The sequence below is a fragment of the Heteronotia binoei genome, chromosome 12 (genome assembly GCF_032191835.1).
Source record: "Heteronotia binoei isolate CCM8104 ecotype False Entrance Well chromosome 12, APGP_CSIRO_Hbin_v1, whole genome shotgun sequence".
Lineage (NCBI taxonomy): Eukaryota > Metazoa > Chordata > Lepidosauria > Squamata > Gekkonidae > Heteronotia > Heteronotia binoei.
In genome coordinates, this window is record NC_083234.1 from 42305189 (window position 1) to 42329182 (window position 23994).

General features: G+C 41.5%; 1 protein-coding gene across 4 annotated transcripts in view; it reads right to left on the reverse strand.

Annotated features, from left to right (window-relative positions):
* Positions 1–23994, reverse strand: part of PPP3CC (protein phosphatase 3 catalytic subunit gamma) — a 95307-nt gene that overhangs the window by 27427 nt on the left and 43886 nt on the right. For all 4 annotated transcript variants that reach the window (XM_060251767.1, XM_060251769.1, XM_060251768.1 and 1 more), the window contains exons 2-3: positions 11900–12097; positions 11506–11630 (exon numbers count right to left, since the gene is read on the reverse strand). In XM_060251767.1, coding sequence (XP_060107750.1) covers positions 11506–11630; positions 11900–12097 — 323 coding nt within the window. The remainder of the gene's footprint in view (positions 1–11505; positions 11631–11899; positions 12098–23994) is intronic.

Genomic DNA, 23994 nt, shown 5'->3' on the forward strand with positions numbered 1-23994 from the left:
AACACAAAAGATGTTTTCAAAGGAAAGCAAACAAGTTGTTGAATTTATCATAAGCACAGTGCAAAGCACTCTCGCATCATGCTAAAAATCTTGTATATAAATATCCCCACCACAGAAAATACAAAAACTATTAAGTGTAAGATCATGTTTGTTCATGTCATCTGAAAAATCTACAGCCATCTAGGTAAACATCTACTTATTAATTCATCAAACAGTATTTATGGATGCATGGGAAAGAGAGTTAGTGTGACATAATGGTTAGAGTAATGGACTAAAATCTGGGAGACCCAGGTTCAAACTCCCACTCTGTGATGGAGTGATCTTAGGCCAGTTGTATACTTTCAGCCTAACCTACCACTGCACAGGGTTGTCATGAGGATAAAATGGAGAAGAAAATGATACAAGTCATTTTGAGTCCTCCAAGGAGAAAGGCAGTACATAAGCAAATAAAAATAGCAGAAGGGAGGCAACAATACTTACTTCTGAACACTGTTACACAGACTAATATATTCCTGGAAAAGTCCTGCATACGGGGCATCCAGAGTCCAAGCTGGGATCTTCTCACTGCTCTTCATTAGATAGAGCAGAAAAGCAGCCCATTCTCATCTTAAAAGTTCACCACACTGAATATAAGGATAAACCTTATAACCTCTTCAGGAAAATTATGACAACTATGACAGACCCCTGCTGCTTCTTTTACTGTGAGGCAGATTTTCCCACCAAAAATGCTAAAAAGCTGTTCTCCACTAGAAGTAGCCACCAGTAGCATGGGTTCATACAAGATTTTTAAATTTCTGTGTGTCCCACCCCTTTTGTCAGAGAAGTTATTGGGCTTTTCCCCAGCTCAGGGATTTGTTGAAGATAAGAAGGAGCCTCTTTATAATCCCCTTATTTAAAATGGCACTTGAGAAGCTGTAAAATTCAATCTGACATAACAGTTTTATTTAAAAGGCATGGCTGGGTTAGGGATAGGCAGGGGATGAGAAAGCTGAGGTAAATTTTGATGTATCTTCAGGTTATAATACTGCTAACAGACTACAGAGTATTTGTTGACATTTATTTTCATAAACGCTCAGTTCTTAACAGTGAGAGATATCTTTTTCATGAAGATTCATATAACTAAAAAATATAACAGTTTCCTGAAGGCAAGTACTTTTTTCCTGTACTTATCTCTCTCCCTGTGATACTATAGTATTCCCTTGGACTCTGGAGGTGTTTAAGACCATTTTCTTTTCCACACACCAAGGATGAACCCACTCTGTTTCCTAGAAGCAATATTCCTTTTCTGTTTGCTAGATTGGCAGTTTCAACCTACTGACCAATCTCTTCTGCCAAACTTGACCCTAAGTTCTTAACACTGGCTGACAGACAAAAGTTCCTATTTTGAACTTTCCTTCAGATTCTGGTAGTAGTCAATAAGGACAAGGAGTTGTGTCCCCTCACTTTATACGTTTCCTTCTGACAGACGCACCGACTCCAACTACTGACTCACCAGACATGACAAACAGCCCCAAAAGACACTTTTCCTCAGCACTCAACTGGCACTGACCAACTGGGGGATGTGTGCAGGGAGCAGCCTGTCAGTCAAATTCTACATTACAGTAAGGGGTTAACTCCTTATCTCCCAGCTCTCTGAAACAGCTGCACTAGGGAACCTAGTTTATGTGCAGTCTGTCACAACAACACAGGTTGATGATACTTAATTATGGAACAGGATTTTAACTTCTGCCAGTTTATATGGTAACATATTGTTCATCATGAAGCCATGTATTAAGCATCAAACTAGTGGTTCCCTTAGGCTTTCAAAAATAGTAACAGTTGTCCCCTGCCTTCCCTACCTCTAATTCCAATCAGGGCTATGAAGTATGTGTGGGAATTAAAACATCTCTCTGTCACAATTCTCCTGACTTTTGTTGCATCCCCCAAGTTGTTAATCCCTCCAATGAGGGGGTAGAGGGAGAAAATATAAGCAACTGATTGAAGAGAATGTATGTGAAGTTAAAACTCTTGCTCATGCACTGCAACTCCAACCCAAATGCCCCCAGCTGCTATTTACCATTTAAAAACCTGAAATAGACCTGTTCATGAATCTTCCAAGATTTTGTCTAATCAAGAAAGCCTTAAAGTATAGTTCTCATTGTTTCTTGGTCATATCACTCGTCTGAAAGGATTACAGGTCTGAAGAAAAATACTTCCATCTAAAAAACTAGCATGTAAGTAAAGAAAGATTCTACCCTACCTTTATCCCCAATATGCCAGATTTCAAGATGGAAGAGTTTTTGGTCATATGAGGCTGAACCTAAAGTTTGATGTAGCACAGCCCAGACACAGGTTTACCACCTTTAAAAACAGCTGTGGGGAAGGAAAGGACCAATACAATCAGAGCTATGAGAAAGGGGAAGATTTAACCTTTTCCCTCTGCCTCATTTTTCCATTGCAAATTCCTCCAACTGATATTTGCCTCTTGAGGAAAATATCCCTGTATGCCTCTGTCTTCTCCTTGCAGACCAAATAACAGTATGTGGAAGGATCAGAAAGGCTGAACATCTTCTCCACTCAAACTCTTTGGTTAATAGCCACCTCTGCCCTGATCTGCAGATATATAAATCCATGATCAGGGCCAAATGGAGAGTAAGGAGGTTTTTCTGCAAACCTGGGAGGGGCACTAGGTTTGCTGAAAAATCTTAAACCTGAAAAAGGATTTTTTAAAAATCCTTCTGTATACTCATCTCTCAGGACCCATGCAGAAATGCTGCCGTGGCTGCTGGGGGAGGCAGGAAACAGGAAGGCAAGCAGGAGTGTTCCCTCTATGGGGGGAGGGTGCAAGAAGCAGGTGGGGGGGCTAGGAGTACCACTGCTGTTGCTGTGGACAGGGGGGAGAAGCAGACAGGTTGCCAGGAATGCCACTGCTGCTGCTGTATGGAAAGGAAAGAAGCATGTGAGGGGCAGAAAAAGTGACTGTGTGAGGAACAGAAAAAAAGAAAAGGGTGATGGGATGAAAGGCAGAAACAGAGAGAAAGTGACAGGCACAGGGGAGAAAGAGTAAGAAAGGGGGTGCGGGATGGAAAAAGTGAGAGATTGACAAAAGTAGAGAGAGAGAGGAGGAAGCATAGGTGGAGGGAATAAGATAGCTGCTCCCACAAGTTTCTTGCAGGTTCCCACTTGTATGTTTATAATGATGGGATTGGTTGGTTTTAACAGGTTCATTGGTTAACAGAAGTTTTATTAGTAGCTGTCCCCTGCGATACAGAGCTAATATAGACCATAGAGAAAGGCAGACATGGTATATGGGGAATTTGATAGGATCTGCCCACTTTGATAGAAGGCTTGGATGAGAAGATAGAGAGGATTGACATTCACAGGCCAGTGACAGTCAGTTCTTGGTGATTTGTAAAAAAAAGATTCTTTGTCCGTATTTTCTTAAGTTTTGTACCCAAGAACAGGTTACTAGATCACTGCAATATCACAAGTTCTAACTATTTATTATTTGGGATTATCTCACTAAAATAGTCTACTTATCTCTTTTTGTGCCATTTAGCTTTAAAACACAAAATCAAGAGCTTGGGTGTGAGATAATATTTTTTCCTTATAAAAGGAAAAGAAAGAAAACCGCTCATGTGGAGAAATGAGATCTATCTAGGAACCGTTGTAATTCTCACTGAACAATATCAAACACAGCAAAACCTTGTTATCCAGTACTCCTGGAAAATGGGGGCTGCCAATTAATCAAATGTGCCAAATATTCAAGCTTATTGCTCTGCTCTGTCTCCTACCTAGAGGAATTTGCAGCAATCAAGGCCCATACCATTACAAATGCCACAGTGACAAGCCACCATATCAGGTGTTGGGACTGCTCCCCCTTCCAGTGCGGCAGGCAGTCAAGTGCACCAGTTGCCTGGGATCCCTCTGGCAGAGGCGGCTCCTGTCAGCTCAAAGACAGGCTAAGGAGAAAGGAAGCACCTGAGGATAATGTCAGCTAGCAGTGCTATCAGAATCTTTGCAATAACTGAAGGCAACAAGGTGAGAGTAGGGTTGAACATGTACCTGATGATGCAAGGATATCTTGGGCTCAGAGGAAAAAGCTTGCACTCTGGGTGACGCCAGTTCACGGAGTGTTCTGGATAATTATGTGCCAGATAACAAGGCTGTTACTGTTGACCAGTGGTGGCCGAACTTGCTTATTGTAAGAGCCACACAGAATAAACATTAGATGTTTGAGAGCTGCAAGACATGAACAGCAATTGTGGGAGGGAGGGAGGAGAGGTGGAAGGAAGGAAGGAAGGAAGGAAGGAAGGAAGGAAGGAAGGAAGGAAGGAAGGAAGGAAGGAAGGAAGGAAGGAAGGAAGGAAGGAAGGAAGGAAGGAGGGAGGGAGGGAGGGAGGGAGGGAGGGAGAAAGAAAGAAAGAAAGAAAGAAAGAAAGAAAGAAAGAAAGAAAGAAAGAAAGAAAGAAAGAAAGAAAGAAAGAAAGAAAGAAAGAAAGAAAGAAAGAAAGAAAGAAAGAAAGAAAGAAAGAAAGAAAGTAAGTAGATGGGGGGAGAGGGAGTTGAAAAGAAAGCAACTTTAACTTTAAATGCATTCTCGAAGTCACTTTAAAGTGATTTCTCCAAGCTGGCTGATGGGGCGGTGGGGGTTTTGAGAGCCGGACAATAGTGTGAAAGGGACAAATGTGGCTCCCGAGCCACAGTTTGGCCACCCTTGCTGTAGAATGAATAGGTATAACTTTAGGAAAAAGATCAGGGTACAGTACTGCTGGAACACTCTGAAACATTTTGCGTACATACTGCTCCCCATTTTATCTTTCCAACCAGTTTTTACTCAAGGCTAGGCAGAGCAATACTTAGTGACCTTAGACAAGTTGCTAAGCCTTATGGCTGATATGGATTTGAATCTGAATCTCCCAGGTCAAAGCCAGTTGTTGAGATCATAACACCCTGACAGAAACGCTCATGTTGATGCAGGTAACTACCCTCTGTGCTAACCATATTAACACCGGTCGTAACCCCCTCCCCCAGCTCTGCATCCTGTTTCCTGGCTGCCTCCATCAGGATGCAATTATAAAAATTACCTCCTATTCCATTCTGTTAGAAGGTCATTGACATCAACTGCTCTGGCAGATGCTCCCTAATATCCCCAACCCAGATGCGCAGTCTCAAACAGTGACTCCAAGCCCTATAGATGCTTGCATTCTCCCTCTATGTGAGATACTGCAAGAACAATGGTGGAAACTGAATACAAAAAGAAGCTCCTGTAACTCTGAGATAAGAGGCCATGATGAACAAAGTGAGATTTGTCCATATAAAAGCTGTTCATTTAAAAAAAAAAAACACACCAAACCAAACAAATGCTGATTATATTTTGTCCTACACTGATCACAAGTCCTGACAGACACCATAAATTGTGGAGCTATATTTCCTTATCTTTGCCAAAATACTTTTCTGGTTTCTAAGCCTACAGCAAACATACCCTAGCAGAAATGTTTCAATGCATATAGACATGTTTTGTGGTAAGTAAGAAGCAAAGCATATCTCCATGCACTCAAGCAAAGCAAGGCTTCTCAATTCCATTTTATCAGTGACATTTGGAGCAGCCCCCGCATGTACTAATCAAAGCCCACCCTGCTTCGTGAAAGATGAATGCCTGCTCAGTAGGGGGGGAAAATGAAAAGAACATATCATGGCTCTCTCTCCATTGTGGATTTCAAGGGAAAGGGGGTCAAGAATGGTATGAAAGGGCTCCATGCCGACAGCATACAAAAGCTGGCTATTCCAAGCAACTTCCAGGATTGGAAATGCTAGTTTTGTTACAGCACAACCCTATAATGTCGGATGAGTTCTCTTGTAATAAAATTTTCTGAGTGGCACTTCAAGCAACTCAGCACTATCCCCACCCCCCCTCCCAACAACTCCTAGGCTCCTTTTTAATCCATTCTCCTGCTCATAAGTAAAGCAGAGGCGGGAAATATGCAGAGCTCCTCCAGGGAACCTTTGTGAAACCTACAGTTCTTTGAACCCTTTAGTTTTTTAAAATCACAATTTCTAGTTACCACAATTAATGTCACCACTGAAATTTTACCTTCAGTAAAGTCTGAAGTGGATTTGGGCATTCCTTTTCCAGTAAAACTACCAAGGAACTTAAAGGGAAGGCAAGAGATTTTGCTGAAAGAATCATAACGGGGGGGGGGGGGGGATGTTAGAAGTTGGCAGTGATTCTGCAAATCTCTAGGTTGTCACAGGATTTGCCTGAAGCAAAATTCAGAAATGAATCTGGAGGCTTCTAAAGCAAAACATCAGAAGGAGTTTTGAGTAAAGCCTAACTGTAGTGCCATTTCTTAGGCAAGTTTTCTACAGGTTTAAATAGTTTTCCACATATTTAAACAGTAACAAGTGCAACCTACTACAGTATGTTGGAAGCTAACATGGTACTTCACTATTGGTTGGATCCCTTCCCGGCCCTCTCAATGTAAGAACAAACCCAAATGGAACAGTTTCTATAAGGTGAGAACTGTTGCTGCATGCTTAAGTTGTTGATACTTCAGCAAAAATAACTAAAACTGTCCATAACAAAAAACTTGGTGAGTCATGGGTTTTCTGTGCAATTCTCTCTCCCCCCACTCCAGATTTATGAACACAGTATTTTCCTGGAATAGATGAGGTGGAAAATAAAAAGACACAAGCAAGTAAAAAACAGGACAGACGGTGGGTTGGATGGACCCTTTTCACCTCACTTTTCTAGAGGTGAAAAGGGTCCCAATTTGACCACCAAAAAGGTTACGCTGGGGATCATGGGATCTGCATGGACAAAACCAACATGGCATGGGAACTGTAATAAGGAGAATTGATTTAGATTGAGCAAATAAGTTGGCTATATCCAACCCAATGGCATCTTTTGCTACGCTGTCTCTTGAGCTATCACCAAAACAGCCCCAGACTACATGTTAAGAAACCCTGCCCATGGTGTGTCATCTTGGTCTAATAACTCTCTTTGGCTCAGACAGAATATATACAACATAGTGTGTTGGAGCACCTGAAATGTGAATGCATTCATATGAACATATGAAGCTGCCTTATACTGAATCAGACCTTTGGTCCATCAAAGTCAGTATTGTCTTCTCAGACTGGCAGCGGCTCTCCAGGGTCTCAAGCTGAGGTTTTTCGCACCTATTTGCCTGGACCCTTTTTTGGAGATGCCAGGGATTGAACCTGGGACCTTCTGCTTCCCAAGCAGATGCTCTACCACTGAGCCACCGTCCCTCCCCATTCACTGTGGCATAAACGTTTATGGAACAGCCCATGAAAGGTTATGCTGCAATAAATATTTCTCTTTAAGGTGCTAGAAGACATTTTTGCTTCTGTTATAATTAATTATTATGGATACATTTCTTTATGCTACATAGAAAGCGTTACAATGCAAGGGAGTGGAAATGTCATTAGTATCTCGATAAACACCCTCCTGAATCCTTTCCTGGATTATTTAAACTCCCTCTTCCTGTGACTTCCACAAATGTGCATTTGTCACCGTAGAATCACTTGCTTTATTATACCACTGCACCAACATTATCAATGCCATACCCTATGAGATCACTGGATGGTACTGGCGATGATGTTGCACCTATTGTTGTAATTTAAATTTAAAACATTTTTATATTGTATTTTAGTGTACAGAAATTGTTAATGATTGTTTTATGATTTTATGGCCATAATGGTCTGTTAGCCACCCTGAGCCTGCTTGTTGGGAGGGCAGGATATAAATCTAATAAAATAAATTATTTTTTAAATTATTTTTTTGGTTCAAGAACTGGTGACTTCCATCTGGCTTTCCAACATCTATTGTGCTATCTTTTGAAAACAGAGGCTGTAGTCAGTTCTGCCATTCATTGCGTCCTTTGAAAACTTTCAAATGTCACAGAAAATCTAATGTTCATAAAGGGTGAAGGGAAGCTTCCTTTTACTAGTCAAATCTGTCCTACCCAAAGACCCAAAGATCACAATCCCTTAGGGCAGGGGTGGCCAAGGGTAGCTCTCCAGATGTTTTTTGCCTACAACTCCCATCAGCCCCAGTCATTGGCCATGCTGGCTGGGGCTGATGGGAGTTGTAGGCTAAAAACATCTGGAGAACTACCCTTGGCCACCCCTGCCTTAGAGAATCCACAACATTTAGTTAAAAGACATTTCCTTACCCATTCTTATTACCAGATGACATGAAGACAGCAGGCCTAACCAGCAATTCTACAGAAAGCTATCACCCAGGTTGACCAGTTCTTTCTGTTCACTGAGTCCCATATGAAGCTTTTTTTGTACTGAATCAAACCACTAGTTTATCAAGTTCAAGACTGTCAACTCTGACTGGTAATGGCCATCTACTATCTTGAGTGGAGATTTTTGACATCTACTACTTGGATATTTTAATTGGAGATGTCAGAGATTGAATTTGGGATTTTTCTGGATTGAAAACAGGCACTCTACCACTGAGTCATGGGTAATTTCCCAGCGCTGCTTTGGCTAGGGAAATATGTTGCAAAGAACCACAGGTTCTAGCAAGCAACATCCCAGATGCAGACCTTTTAGTGTATTTTACTGCTCATCACTGTTAAGGTGAAAACTAACAGCGGAGGAGTGGGAGTACTTTAGAAGTACCCTAATCACATTCCAGTCCTCATTAATTCCAGGGCTGAGGAAAAAGTTTAGGTGTGCAACAAATGCCAGCTGTGAACAATGACTTGTGAACTTCAGCCAACACCTCCCCCCCAGCAGTTGTTATTACATTTTTTTATAAATACACAATATGAACACATGAAGTTCCCTCACAAGGAGTCAGACCATTAGGCAATCAAGATCAGTACTGTCTACTCTGACAGCAGCCCTCCAGGGTCTCACGTAGAGATCTTCCACATCACACACTATCTGATCCTATTAACAAGAGGATACCTGGGATCTTCTGAATGCAAAACTGATGCTCTGCCACTGAGTCGTGATCTCGTCCCCCCCTCCCCACCCCGTGGTCCCATAAATGTACACATGGATGCTTTGAGCAGTACAGAACACAGGATAGGCACAAAGTATCTCCTCATCTTCTGTCACAGCCTGCATTTTTCCTGTTATTCTTCTAATCATTTTATAAAATGAGCTACCGGTAGAGGCAAGGAGGGTGTTGTAGATGTTCAGAAAATGGAAAGCTGTTTTTGTCTGCCAGGGCTTTTACAGGGGTTTGAATTATGATAATTAACAAAGGTTGTGCGTGAATTTGGGAGGGGGGGTGTTATTATTTTACTAAACTGATCAATAGCCACCTTACATCCATATTCAGTGAAAGACAGGACACGTATTTATTTATACGTATTTAATTCATTTATACTCCACCTTTCTCCCCAGTGGGGACACAAAGCAAACTGTATCTTTGTCCTCTCCTACATTTTACCCTCACAACAATCCTGTGAAGTAGGTTAGGCTGAAGGTGTGACTGGCCCAAGGTTACCAACCAAGCTCCCGAGGAAGCCTGTTCCACTGCTCTGTCAGGAAGTTCTTTCTAATGTTTAGCCAAAAACTCTTTTGATTAATTTCAACCCACTGGTTCTGGTCCAACCTTCTGAGGCAACTCCACACCATCCTCTGTGTGACACCCCTTCAAGTACTTGAAGATGCTGATCATATCACCTCTCAGTCAACTCCTCTCCAGGCTAAATACACCCAGCTCCTTCAACCCTTCCTCATAGGACTTGGTCTCTAGACCCCTCAACATCTTCATTGCCCTCCTCTGGACACTTATCAGCATGTCTATATCCTTCTTAAATTGTGGTGCCCAAAACTTAACACAATACTCTCGGTGAGGCCTAACCAGAGCAGAGTAAAGCAATACCATCACCTCATTTGACTCTCAAGAGGGAAATAAAGGCAAAACAGATATGCCCCTCATGAACTTTGAAACATTTTTTGGGAATTTTGTTTCCACTTAGAGGTTCTGGAACTCCATTCTACCATGTTCCCCCAGAGGGGGGGGGGAACCCCTGCTTCAGCCCAAAATCGCATTTGGCCTTTTAGCTACCACATCACACTGCTGACTCATGTTCTGTGTATGGTCTATTAAGACCCCTAGATCCTTTTCGCACAAACTACTGCCAAGTCTCCCCCATTCTACAATTATGCATTTGATTTTTCCAACCTAAATCCAAAACTTTACATTTATCCATTAAATATAATAAAATAATATAACAAAAACTGACATCTGATTCAGCATTTATCTAATAAACAAGACCTTTGTCTTGCAAACTACAAAACTGTGAAAACCACAATGGCTTCTCCTGAAATCATAAGCAGAAGTCATTTTCATGGGCTCGTTCAGTTAGCTTGCTAGAAGAAGCTTTACCTCAAAGGGGCTGAGAATTCTGTGCTTACAGTCGTCAGTTTTTAAGACCAGAAACTTTAAGTTCTATAGCTAGATAATACAATGGAAGCTACTGATACAGTCATAATGGTATTTAATTTTGTATACTTCTGTATTGCAGTCTGTTTGCAATGTTTCTCTGCAGAATTTCAAATGTGTTCTTCCTCTCCCTTCCTGCTACAGAATGAGAGATCACACAATTTTTTAAAAAGAAGTCAAAATAAAGGGACTCTGAGATCCTTGGTTAACATCTGTGCTGAATTAAATATCCTAACACCATAGCTATGGCCATTTCCCACTCAAGCGTCCACATTTCAGAGCATTTATGAAAACCATCTGCATAATTTTAGGCTTAAATCAGAGCCAATTAGTGCCACTTAACATACATTTCAGTAAAACTCTTTGTGTTGCCAATTGATGCCAAGACAGGATGTAATAATATCACCATATCTCATGTGAATAAATACATGAATGTATTTAGAGATACTGATGAAGCAATGTTTTCTCTGCATCAGCTCCACCCAATTACTCATTTTTCTCAGACTGTATTAGCAGAGTTTACAGTAAATCCTGACTGCATGATCAGACTGTAGGACTGAAAGAGTATGCAGCCTTTTGGACAACCCATAAGCTACATCCAAGCCCAGATTAGTCCAGTTATGTGACAGAATTCAAAAAGATATCCAGAATGAAAATGCACACAATGAATATCAATTTGGCCTATAAGAAATATACTGTATTCTCTTGGAATCAGCAACAAGTTATTCAGATCTGTATGATCGATGGTATACAAAACAGACTAACAAAAAACATAATCAATATCACTCTGACATTCTGATTTATGAACTGTCACATCAGATTTCCATTCCAGAATAGACTGATAGCATTTGGAACGAGACTGGCAGATCTGAAACCATGCTGTCCAGCACTGCCATCTAACCACTCTGCTATCGTGATTCTTAATTTATCTAGAGCAATTTTCTATAAGTTATTTTCTTTTCTTTTAGAAAAGGTTCGACATTTAAGAACCATACCATCTTTCAAAGTGGTACAAAGGGTAAAAGTTTCACAGGCTTACTCCAGACTTTAACAGGCTATACCCTGCAAAGGTTCAGTTGAATTGTCACCTCTATACTGAAGTAGCCTCTGTCCACATAGTCTCCCAGGAAGAGGTAGCGAGTGTTATTGGGCGAGCCTCCAACTTCAAACAACTTCATCAGGTCAAAGAACTGCCCATGGATATCACCACACACTAGGGGAGGAAGGACAGCAAAAAATAAATGACAGGACTGTGTGCTAAGAAGATAAAAAGACACAGAACCAATAGGGAGTATGACTTGTTCCCACCTACATTTTTCCAGTATATCCAGCTTCTGTACTTTTTATTTCCATAGTACCGAAATAATTTTCAAATCTTGAACTGAAAAATCATGCAACAGGAAACCTCCTGGTTTTGGAAGCTTGGGGTTTTAGAAATGGGCCTCAGAAAGCAAAACCAGCTACAAGAAACCATGCTCTGACCTGTGATTGGAGCCTCTACTTCAATCATTGTCTTCTCATGCCTCAGAATGGCAGCTCCATCATTGATTATCTTCAGCGCTGCATCCTCTTCCAAGCGCCCTTCTTTTACCAAGTGGTTTTTTAATACTTCCAACCTGGGTTTCCCATCCTCAAAAACTTCCTTCAGGGTTAGCCGCTGTGTGGGAGGGAATGGAACAGCTAAGGACAAAGAGAAAAAGGGATAGGTAAACATTGAGTTTTTTCAGATATGACAACCTACCTGTAATCAGATTTAAGCACTGATTCTTTAACCTGAGCAGCAAGAGAAAGGATGTTTGGCACTTGAGAACACACTGAAAATGGTTTTGATCTAGGCTGTCTTGAAGAATCATAAAATCAAATATTTCTAGCTAACATGAAAAGTAGTATGAAGATAATCATATTTTCATGTTAGTTAGCCCTAGAGACAAATTACATGTTTTCAAAAAACTGCAACAAAATTCTTTTTAAGGAAATGGTCCTTCAGAAAGCTGAACATTTCAAATTTCAACTTTCCAATAAAGTTTCCAGGAACTGAGACAGCCAAGTATCTAAGTGTAAGGTTCAGGTGTATCTTCCCCCCTTTTAAAAATGTACTCTGCACCTGAGAGATCCATCTCATAGGTGCATTTTATTTATGAATTAGACATGATCACTAACAAATTAACTGGCCTAAACAGAAAGGCTTTCAGGCATTAATAACTTGGAATTAACAAAGATGAATTTTAATATTTTTATCTCCTTCTAGATAAACAAGTAACTCAGTCCTCCCCTCACCCTTTATTTCTACTTTGTAGGCTCTTCAGAAGGCAGCTGAACAGTGTTATTTAGGATTGCATTTGACTAATTTAGTTTTTATTTACTGGCAGTCCTAACATAGAGTTTAAACTGTTGTCTTTTGTGTTTTATAAATTTTATTATATTCAAGCCACCTTGAGTGCCACAAGGTAGAAAGGCAGCTAATGTTTTAGATATATAAGCAGATGTGTCTAGCACCAGTAATTTGGTTTCCCCCAACCCACCTGACAATATAATCTCACCCTGCTCTTTTCGGTCCATATTTTCCCTTACATGCCCAATCCCAAATGTGATGTCAACCTAGTCATCCTATAACTCCTGTTGAGAAGATTGTGCATGATTATGTTTTTGTGAGAGTATGCACCCACACAAGGGCCCTTGGATTTTACTGTTCCTGTCCTTCCTCAGAAAGAATGTGATTCTCTTTTGATTTGAAACAGCAAACATATCCTGAAGTAAACTTGGAATGTGTCTGCTTGAATTTTTAAAAAACCTTCAAATAGGAATCAAAGTAACTGGACATCTCAAATACCTAACACAAGGATTATTCTATGATCCTACAACGATTATTAACACAAAATGCTGACCAAGACCAAGCATGATATCACAATACTGCACAAAATGAAAGTTGGGTTGTTTATCTTCTAGACTCTCCTAGAAGCATGACTAAATCCTGATGACTTCTGAGATGTGCTAGCATGATAATTCAGGCTATATTCAAATATCAAATATTTATTCATGACAATAAATGTGGTTTATTCTTGGGGTTGAGCATTCCCTTACTATTCCCATCAGGTGCAGGGCTGAGACTAAAGACTTCTTGCTTTAATCAGTCTTTGATCTAGCCACAATGTGTTGCGACATCTCAATTTTCAGTAATCCTTTAAACAAATCTCTTTTCTAAATTGTTACATTATTTACTGTAATTTCAAACAGAGGGTGGGATCATGACTTGCTTAAGGCTAGCTAAAGTTTTCATGGCTGAGGAGCTGAGGTTTGAACTGACTTCTCAGTTCATACTTTAAGAGCTTACATACACTTTACACAAATATGCATATGAAAAATAACTCGAGTTACTTTTGCTAGTGAAAAGTTACTTTCAGTGATCTGGAACATAAAGTGGCAGAAAGGGAAGAAGGAACATTTGTTTTTTCCACCTACTGCTTCTCTGCTCAAAATTACCCCCCCCCCCCTTTCAGGTTCCAAACATAAGAGTTTGCTAATGTGTTGGAAACCCATGGAGGGAAAAGCAGCTTGTGGGGGTTTTAGATGGCAGTTTATTGAAATCTTTCATTACCTTTTATGCTACAACTTACAATGAGGTGATATTCGCAGTTTGCATAAATATGTTCCTGCATATGTGTAGCTCTACTCACAGGAGTTAGAAAAACATGGAGCAAAGAATAATGGAACTTTGCAGAATGCATTTCTTCAGCCTCAAAGTATCGATATCTCAGCAACAAAGGAGCCTACCTTTTGGAGACATTTCCCACATTTTTTGTTGGGTTTCAGAAAATCAGGATGTGATATTACATGAAGTTCTATTATCCTTTTCAACCTCCCTCCACCCCTGTGGGGTTTTATTCCTTTGGTGATTGGACCTGCAGGAAATCTGGGATGAGGACAGTTCCTTCCCCTCTTCTCACTTCCCTACCCAAAACTGCCAGTCCAAGCTGTTTTAATCTGCTGCAGCAGGAGAATCAGGTAAAGGGAAAGAACACACACACACAGATTTTCCCTCTGAACTGAAGCCCTGCGGATAATATCTGGAAGAAAAAAACCATGCAGGATAAAGGATTACATAGCAACATGTAGCCACTCTGTTACACCAACTTTGACAAAATGCAGATTTGGTGTCAAGAATTTCCCCCCAATGATATCATGAATCTGCTATGACCTAACAGTCAACCACCGGGTCAATGGGAGGGTTTTATAAGAGATGCTCCATTAAGAAAATAAAGGCCTACAGGGAGATGGAAGCAAGCGGCTTGCACCCCTTCAGCCCTGCTCCTAGTTGAATGAGGGCTTGCACCTGCACGGTGATCTCTGCTGCCAACAATGCTCAGGAGAGCTGTCAGCTCCACTAGTTTTTTCACAAATCCCCCCCCTCCAAGTGTACTTAAATGGTTAATTTTAAGACATGATTTTAAAGTGTGATTTTATCATGTATGTTTTAAATTGTTAGCCACCTTGGCAGGATACAAATTTTGTAAACAAATAAAATTTTCTATCCTAGGCAGTGATCCACTCTTACCATTTCCACTGACTGGATTCAGAGTTCATCTACATGCAGCACACCCAGTTTGCATGCATATAAAGGGTATATTATTTCTTCTTCCAATTACTAATCCAACAACTATTTCTCTCAGGATGCAAAAATCACATTCCCTCCCCCAACACTGGTACAGAAAGCAGAGAGAAAACACTGTTGAAGAGACAGACAGATGGCATGCATATCTATGTAATACAAGGCTTAATTTTTTTTATCCCCCAATTCTGTGATTAGAAGGAAGTGTCCAAATTTACAAAAATCTATTTATGCATAACAACAATATTGTTTTATATTAGGGTTGCCAATCCCCAGTTGGGGGCAGGGGATCCCCCAGCTTGGAGGCCCTCCCCCCATTTCAGGGTCATCAGAAAGGGTGAGAGGGAAGGAAATGTCTGCTGGGCACTCCATTATACTCTATGGAGACCAATTCCCATAGGGTATAATGGAGAACTGATCCATCTCGGGACGGGGGGGGAGTCTGTTTTGTGTTAGAAGCACTAAATTTTCAGCATAGCATCTGGTGCCTCTCCACCTTCAAAGTCCCCAGATATTTCTTGAGCTGGGTCTGACAACCCTCTTTTCTATGAGCTGCATCAAGCAGTGTATTGCAGAAATTCAATTCAAAATACTTAAAGAGATTCAAGTTTATCTAGTTTGTTTATACTCTGAACTGCAGTTCAGTTTTGTAAAATCAGGATTTTTCTGCTTGGTTTCAGTTTATATAAAAACAAATTAGGCAGCTATCCATCTTATCAAACAGATCGCCATCCAAAAATGAATATAGCACTTAAAATGTTTTGATTTTTATGTCTTAATGTACTTTTATATTTCATATATATACATGAACATGTAAGGCGCCCTGAGCCTGCTCTGGTGGGGAGGGCAGGATATAAAGCTAAATAAATAAGTATCAAATGCTGAGGATTTCCACAGCTAACCTCATATTGTATTGCCACATTAAATGAGGATCTGCATCTGAACAGCCACAGTATATTCTTTCAGTCTGTTGTAGCCATTAGCCATAATACTGTCTGTCTGCCATATGCTGTAGTTTGGACAGTTCACAAATTAAAATATATGCTTTGTGGTGCAATGTACAGTCTAAAATACAGATCCCCAACATGGTGTTTATGGGCCCCATCCAACAACTTTCTTGGTGCCTGCCATGTGCTTTTAGAAAGTGAGCAGAGCCAGTTGGGGTTTTTGCCCAGTGAGGCTTTTGACTGGCCACTGAAGATTTGACTGGCTGTGCAGATTTTTTAAAAAACATTGCTTTGGTAGTAGCCACCACCACAGCACAATGTGTGACTGAAGGTAATCTGTAGCAGCCATTTTGTGGCTGGCTCCACCTCCTGTAGCAGCCATTTTCTGGTTGTGCCCACCATGCTATGTCAGAATTCCAAATCTGCCCACTGGCTCAAAAAGGTTGGGAATACTGATCTAAAAAAAAAAAGACACCCAGGCAAGGCTCAACACAAAAATTGTTCTGTAATTATGGGAATGGGCCCTGGAAATATTCTGGCTTGCATGCTTCCACTTCTCTGACCTTCTCCTGGGGCTAGAAAATCATTCACTTCCACTGTGACAGCAAGTCAGTTTGTTTTACCTAAAATGTAATCTATGGTTTGCTCTCTTCCTTTCCCACCAGGATTCCAGATCAGTTTCTAGGTAAGAGACAAAACCACAGTTGATTCATATGGGACAACAAAGGTTTGCTGAAGAACTGATTCTTTTCTAAGCTGTTTGTGAAGAGAGCACAGCAAACCTCAAAATTTTCAAGGTTCATTCCTGTAGTGACAAAACATGGTTTGTTGCTTGAATTAAATCTTAAAGTATGCATGGACATTAGACAAACAGAAAAACAGAGGGGTTACTTTAAGTATTTTCTATATTTCCACAGCAGAATGGAAATTCATCTTTTAGAAATGTAATAGCAACCACAATTTAGCATTTTGAAAAATCTGATAGTTTCCACAGACTTAAAACCACAAGTTATATAAAACATTTCAGAATCTACCCTCCAATACAGACATACTCATTAACTGAAATCTGAGCATAGTAAAGACTGTCTTCTTGGATAACACAACCATTTCAATCACACTATATTCCAAATCATGTTATACATGCAATGCCAACACACTCTCGTATATTTTTAACCAGGGGTGGCCAAAGTGTGGCTCAGGAGCCACATGTGGCTCTTTCACACATATTGCATGGCTCTCCAAGCCCCCACTGCCTCATCAGTCAGCTTGGAGAAGGCATTTATCTCTCTAAATTACTTCTCCAAGCCAAGCCAGTCAACGGCTTGGAGAATGCATTTAAAGTTGCTTTCTTTCCACCTCTCCCTCCCTCCCTATCTTCCTTCCCTCCCTGTCTTGCGGCTCTCAAACATCTGACGTTCATGTCTTGTGGCTCTCAAACACCTGACATTTATTCTATGTGGCTCTTATGTTAAGCAAGTTTGGCCACCCCTGTTTTTAACTATAAGTGTTTCCTACTTATACAGTGTAGGCCTATTCCTCTCATATATGCACTTACTTCTAACAGACCACCATATAGTAATGTTACTGACTCTGATTCTGATTTTTATGGTTTTCAGTCTTACCATTTTTTGTGGTTATGTTAGACTTGATGTCTGAGTGTTTTAATTTTTATGGATCATTTTTTTCTATTAAAACTAGGCAGTGCTTTTTTGTAGAAAAAGCCCAGCAGGAACTTATTTGCATATTAGGCCATACCCCTGCCATCACTGGAAGTGACATCACCCATTCAGTAGGTTACTTTCCGCATACTGACACAGAACAGTACAGTGTCATCAGCTGCATTTCATGGATGTGTCTTCTCGCACAGCCCAACAAGAGACTTTGTTTTGCCTCCCGTCAAACATGGCCAGAGAGAGGGAGAGCCACGTGAAGCGGAGCAGGAAGTGGCAGGCCCAGTTTATCCCAGGAAGGGCACTCATGGGCAGCTCTGTGTCTCTCATTCTCTTCACAAGCCCAATGAGAGGCTGGAGGCAGCGGAGAGGATGGAGTGCACGGTCTGGGAGCGTGTAGCTGCCTAGTGCCTTTCCTCTGCTGGAGACCTTTTTTTGAGCCAGAGCCCTGGTCAAGTCAGCGAGAACGACCATTGGATACTCACTGTGAAGGGTCCTTCTCCTCTGAGGACAAGAGGACATCTTGTGGGGGATTTCCCATCCTACTTGTAGAGAGGCAGGATAATTTATTTATTTATTTTAGCTTCCTGTTTCCTGTGGGAGTCACCCTTGAATCAGTTCGGTAACTCCTATTAGAAGTAGAAATGCTAAAAAACTGGAACCACTGTAAAACATAACAGCTTAAGAGCAACATTAGAATGACAGAACAACAAACAATAGAAAACTGTAGAATAACATGAAAACTTGACACAGTGCTAGGTAGGATATAGAAAGGCTAGACAGATGCCCCATTCTACCTACTGAAACTTGACTTCTGACAACTTATTTTGGACCTGGCGATGGCAAGCTGGGCAGGCCAAGATGTCCTCTTGTCCTCAGAGGAGAAGGACCCTTCATGGTGAGTATCCAATGGTTGTTCTTCCTCTGAGGCAGAGGACGTCTTGTGGCACCTTGTGGCATGACATTGCTTTCTTTTTATCCTTTGTTTCCACTGGTACTCTCTATTGCTTGTATGGCCAAAAATGGTGAATGGCCTCCAAGGTTCGGAGTCTCTGGGGAACGGATAAATCGGTGTGGTGGGAAGTTGAGGAACTTGATCTTGTACCCGTCCAAAGTCACTTCTTTGCACCAGGCATCTACTTTGGAGTTCTGCCAAGTATTTGCGAAGTGAGTAAGGCGGGCACCGATGGGCATGCTTTGGTAGTCATTACTTGTTCTTTTGATCGCGGTCGTTTCTATCCACCTGTTTGCCTGATTTATTGAATCTGCTGTTGAAGTTGGGTCTGCAAAAGGGCTATTTGGACGAATTCCAGGTGCTTCTCTTAGTATCCTGTCTGAATTTAGGCAGGGTATGTTGGGAACGAAAGGAAGACTGAAACCATGGGTGGCCATCCTGACATCTGATGAAGCGTGACATTGCTTTCTTTTTATCCCTTGTTTCCACCAGGATCTTATCCAGGTGTTCGCCAAAGAGGCGACCGCCCTGGAAGGGGTAAGCAATGACGATGTTCTTGGATCTTGTATCCGTTGACCACACTCTTAGCCATAGTGTACATCTAGCTCCGGCGGTGGAAGCAATTGCCCTGGAGGCGAAAACTAGGGAGTCCAACGTTGAATCAGTAAGAAAGGAGACCGCTTTGAGTAGCCCGTTCACTCTGTCCATTGCCCATGGATTGTCATCGGGAAGCATCTTCAACAATTTTCTGATCCAGACGATTGACACCCTTGCTATCATGGAGCTCACCACTGAGGCCTTGAGTGACACTGTAGATGCTTCATGGGCCCTCCTTAAGGCGAATTCCACCTTTCTATCCAGTGGGTCCTTCAGTGTTCTGTGACCGTCTTCAGAAACTAGCCCATAGCTTTGCAAGGCTGCTACCAGAGCATCTGCAGCTGGCACCTGCAAGAAATACAGTTGATGTATTTTGTAAAGGAGTACAAGTGATAGTTTTTCGATAAAGCCTGGATATTGCTTGTTAGCAAACGACTTCCTCCATTCACCTCCCATTTGTCTCTCGAAATAAGCTGGGAATGGAAAAGCTTTTTCTGTAGCGCTATGTGTGTGGCCTTGTGCTTTAACTTCTGCATCCTCCTCAATGTCTGGATCATCATGCAGATCTAGGGCTGCTAGGATCTTAATCAATAAATATTGATGATCTTCCATATTAAAGAAATGTTTGGCTTGTTTGGGCATCAGAAGAAAACTCTCCCTCCTCCCTTTCCTCTGGTCTAAATGCGGTTTCTGATGCCCTATCAGGTGACTGGTCCCCAGTGTTCACGTCTCTTGCAGCCTGTTTCTGGGTTGCCTTAGTGGGCCATGGCTTAGTGTGACTCTGCTTAGGTTTCGTACGGGGAGATGGGGAGGCAGAAGAGGAGGAAGATGGGGATCTACGGCACCTCCCTAAGCTGGCCCTTTAAGAGATCAAAAAAGTCGTCTGAAAGCAGCACAGGCATGAACTCGGCCAAATCACCCTCTTGTAAAGTATCTTGCGGTTCTACTCGCGAGTAGCCCATAAAGCCCGCCGCGCCTTGCGCCTGAGAGCTAGATGCTCCAGCGTTAACACTGACCCCAGTACTTGCTGTCTCCATGTCCCTCGCACCATCTCTGTCTTCTCCCAAGTGCTGTGAGGCGATCATTGCTGTGACGCTTGAAGCCGCGATGTCAGCGCAGGAAGTTTTGGTGCGCTTTAATGAAGAGACGCGATTTTGCAACATCGACAGGGAGGCCCGCGCAAGCCGCAACTGGGTCTTGCCGGCTCTGCTACAGGGGCTTGTCTCCAGGGGCTCTCTGTCATCATCAGACAAAAACTCGTCCCTTGCACCCTGCATTTTTTGGAGGCTGCTTCTGAGCCGTTTGTAGCTTTCTTTCCCTGGGCTGATAGCCTCATAGGGAAGCTTAAAATGGCTGCCTGGTAAGTGGAACTGGCCCAGAAGGGTCTTTCTGCATCTCTCGCTCCCCTTCTTTTTTAAAAAAAAAATAGAGTTGAAAAACAGGATAGTAATAGGAAAGAAGAGTTGTAGAAAGAAGAAAAAACAGACAAATGGAGAAAAAGGACAGTGAAAGATTGAATAGCACATCATTGCCCCCTGAATTTCCCCTTTCCACATTATTTCCTTTTTCCCTCCTCCTGAAAAGCCCCATATCTTCTCCTCTTTCCCTGCCTCATTCTCTTCTCAGCCATTTACCAACTTACCTTTTATCTTCCTCCCATCTTCAGCTGTATTTATTATTTTCTTCATTTATACCCCACCTTTCTCCACAGTGGAGATCTTACATCAATTTACTCTTCTTTTTATCCTCTGTGAAGTAGATATATGACAGGTCCTACATCACTGAGTGAGCTTCCATGACAGACTGATTATATGAACAGGGATTTTCCAGATCCTAACATGAAGTTCTAACCACTACAACACACTGGATTTCATATGGTGGCCATAGCTGAACAGCTTAAAATAGCCACAGCTAGGATGGTCATGCAAGTCAGGTAGTAGCAGGTAGTCTAGTTGTTACTACCAGGCCTGGCCCAATGAGCCCTTCCTCAAAGTCCAAAACAGCCTTGGAAAGGGCCTTGCCCTCGCCTTGGAAAGAGCCTTGCTGGAAAAGCCAACCCTAGAAAGCTCTGGTTTACCGAGCAACAGCCACCTCTATTTCTTGAAACTACAAGTGCTTCTTTATCATTTTGGGGGTTTTAACCTTACCCCAGTGTATTTTTTTAGATTTCAGATTTTTCTGCAAACCTGGGGCATGTAGAAAGATGTGTCTTGTCCATTCACCAGATTTAAATATCCTCAAATTTGGCTGACCTGGCTATTAGAATATACAAGGTGAAACCCATGATACTTGCAGGGGAGGAATCCCTTCTCCATCTTAGCTGAAGCTCCTCCCCACCATTATTACTGCTGCTCCCAGGGCACCAGCCACAACTCCTATCTATCATTGTCTCTACTGTCAGTGAGCCTGGCACTGGCAGAACATTTGCTCCCCCCACCTCCACCCTCAGCAAGCCTGGTGTGGCTCTGCCACTGGGGCTGCCACATTTTCCACTTCCCCCCAATCAACTTTCAGTGCTCGCAAGCCCAATGCAGTTCCAGCTCAACCACTACCCCACCCAGCAAACCAGCCATGGCATTCAGCCTCTGTTGCCTGGCCCGCTGTGTCTCCTGCCTGATGGCCTATGCTGTCTGTGAGCTCAGTGTAGCTCCAGCTTTTCCCAGTACCTCCACTCCCAGGAAACCCAGCATGGCTCCCAGCCTCAATACTGGGCTTACCACACCCCCTACCCACCTCATCACCTCCTTTCCTTTTATCTGATTAAAGCTCCTTGACTAAAAGTCTTGAGCAGTCAAAAAACCATCTGTTAAGTACATCATCTGGACTCAACACTAAACCAATAGAAAAATCTTGAAACAGCAAGGGTAAGGTTAGGGAGTCTGTCATATAAAGGGAGTAAAACTAGTCTGTAATGAGACAAAGATGAAAAATTATCTAGGTACTGTGTTAAAAACCTATTTCTAAGGGTAAAAGAGAGAGAACACTCTATAAAGGTACGTATTAAGGTACCAATTCCCCCTGAGAACAATCACAAAGGTGGTCTGAGTAAGGAATTTAATCTTCCCTTCATAACCAGAGTGGGCAGTGAATTCAAACAAGGTAACAACAAAGTTCTAAAATAATTTGAGATAGTTAGTTAAAAACATAGGAAGGAAGCAATTCAGATGGAGGGATACCAAAAAATAAAAAAGAGCAAACGGTGTGCACACAAGACAGTGTGCTCAAGTAATCCCTTTATGAGATATTCTTCTTGATACAGGACTTAACAACTGAAGGTTCCAGGCTCTGAATAATGTCAGGGTTTAGTCCAATAAGAGAGAGTTTTGAGTCAAGAATCTTGGACCAAAAAGATTTATGAGAATCTTCTTTTAATAAAGATAGGTATCGGAAGTTACTATAGAGTACTTTTAAGATACAAATGGAAGGCTAGTTGCCAAGCTTTAGCCAGCAAGGATGGTTGATCCAATTCTGCTCCGAGGGACACTCTAGCTATGCATTTTGGTGTGCTGGTCAACTTATCAAGGAAATGAAGTAGAGGGAAACCTGAGGATTCTTTGACTGATTGGATCCAGATGGCTGCCCCAAAAAGCAAAATAGGGACCATTTTCATATTGAAAACTTGAATTGCTCCAATTATATATCATCCTTCACAGCACCTAAAAAAGTTTAGGGTGCCTTCAGTGCAAGGTCCTGCTTTTAACAAGCATGTTTTTAGGAGAGGACCAGCTCAAATTATATATGGAAATATTCCCAGATGCATAATTCCTTCACTTGTTGGATTCTAACATGATCAACAAGCCACCAGTAAAAGGAAAGGTTCCTTTTCTTCTGAAAGAGGAGTACTTTGATTTACTATAATTAATTTCTAGAACTTCAGAATGACAGTAAATGGCATATTTCAATAGTCTCTAGTCCAGTGTGAAAGCGGACAGCTGAATTGCACTGTCAGTATATAATAAAAGTGGGATCTCTAGGCCAGCAAGATGATGAAAGTGACAATTTTTGTCAAAGGAGCTGGATAAAAAAATTAAGGATAAGTTAAATATGAACTGAAGAAGTAGTTAAGACTGAAACAGATTCCATTGAGGAGCAGAGAGGACTGAAATAGTTAACCCAGATAAAGGATGAAATGCAAAAAGGGATATTATGATAGACCTTCATTCCAGAGTTAATGATTGACCAGAATGCAGATGCAATATTATCACTAGCAGCCGCAACCAATTGTTCCCAGCCCTTATGGATAAAGTTGTGTTTGTGATGTGCTAACAGAGATTTAGAATACTTTTTAGTGCCAATAGTTCATTCAATGACTCATGGTCATTTTTCTTTTTAAATTCTATGGCCTTTCATGAGAGTTCTTTCTGAATCTCTTTGCACTCACCATCAAACCATGGGTTTTGATGGATTACCCTAGCTAGACAGACAACTTCTCTGTGTTTTAGGCCTGGTCTATATTGGTTTGAAAACTTTAAAGATGTCAGAAAGAATGTGCAGAGAACCTGCAGAAGATGAAAATAATTTATCTTTATATTTAGAGACTTCTGTAGTAAACAGCAAACTCATGAGGGCCAGATCTGACACAAATGAGACCTTGTCAGGCTGGGCTATGTCGGGGCAGGCCATGTGTGTACTTATTTAAGATTAGGTAGCAGAGATATAAACTTTATAGAGGACACAGACCAGTACAACTATTTTTTTTAAAACTTAAAATAAGACATGCTTAAAACATCAGCACTCAGTCTTAAAGGTGCTTCCTTTGTATTTCTACCATGGGATCCAGGAAACTGAGTAAAGGAAGCTCT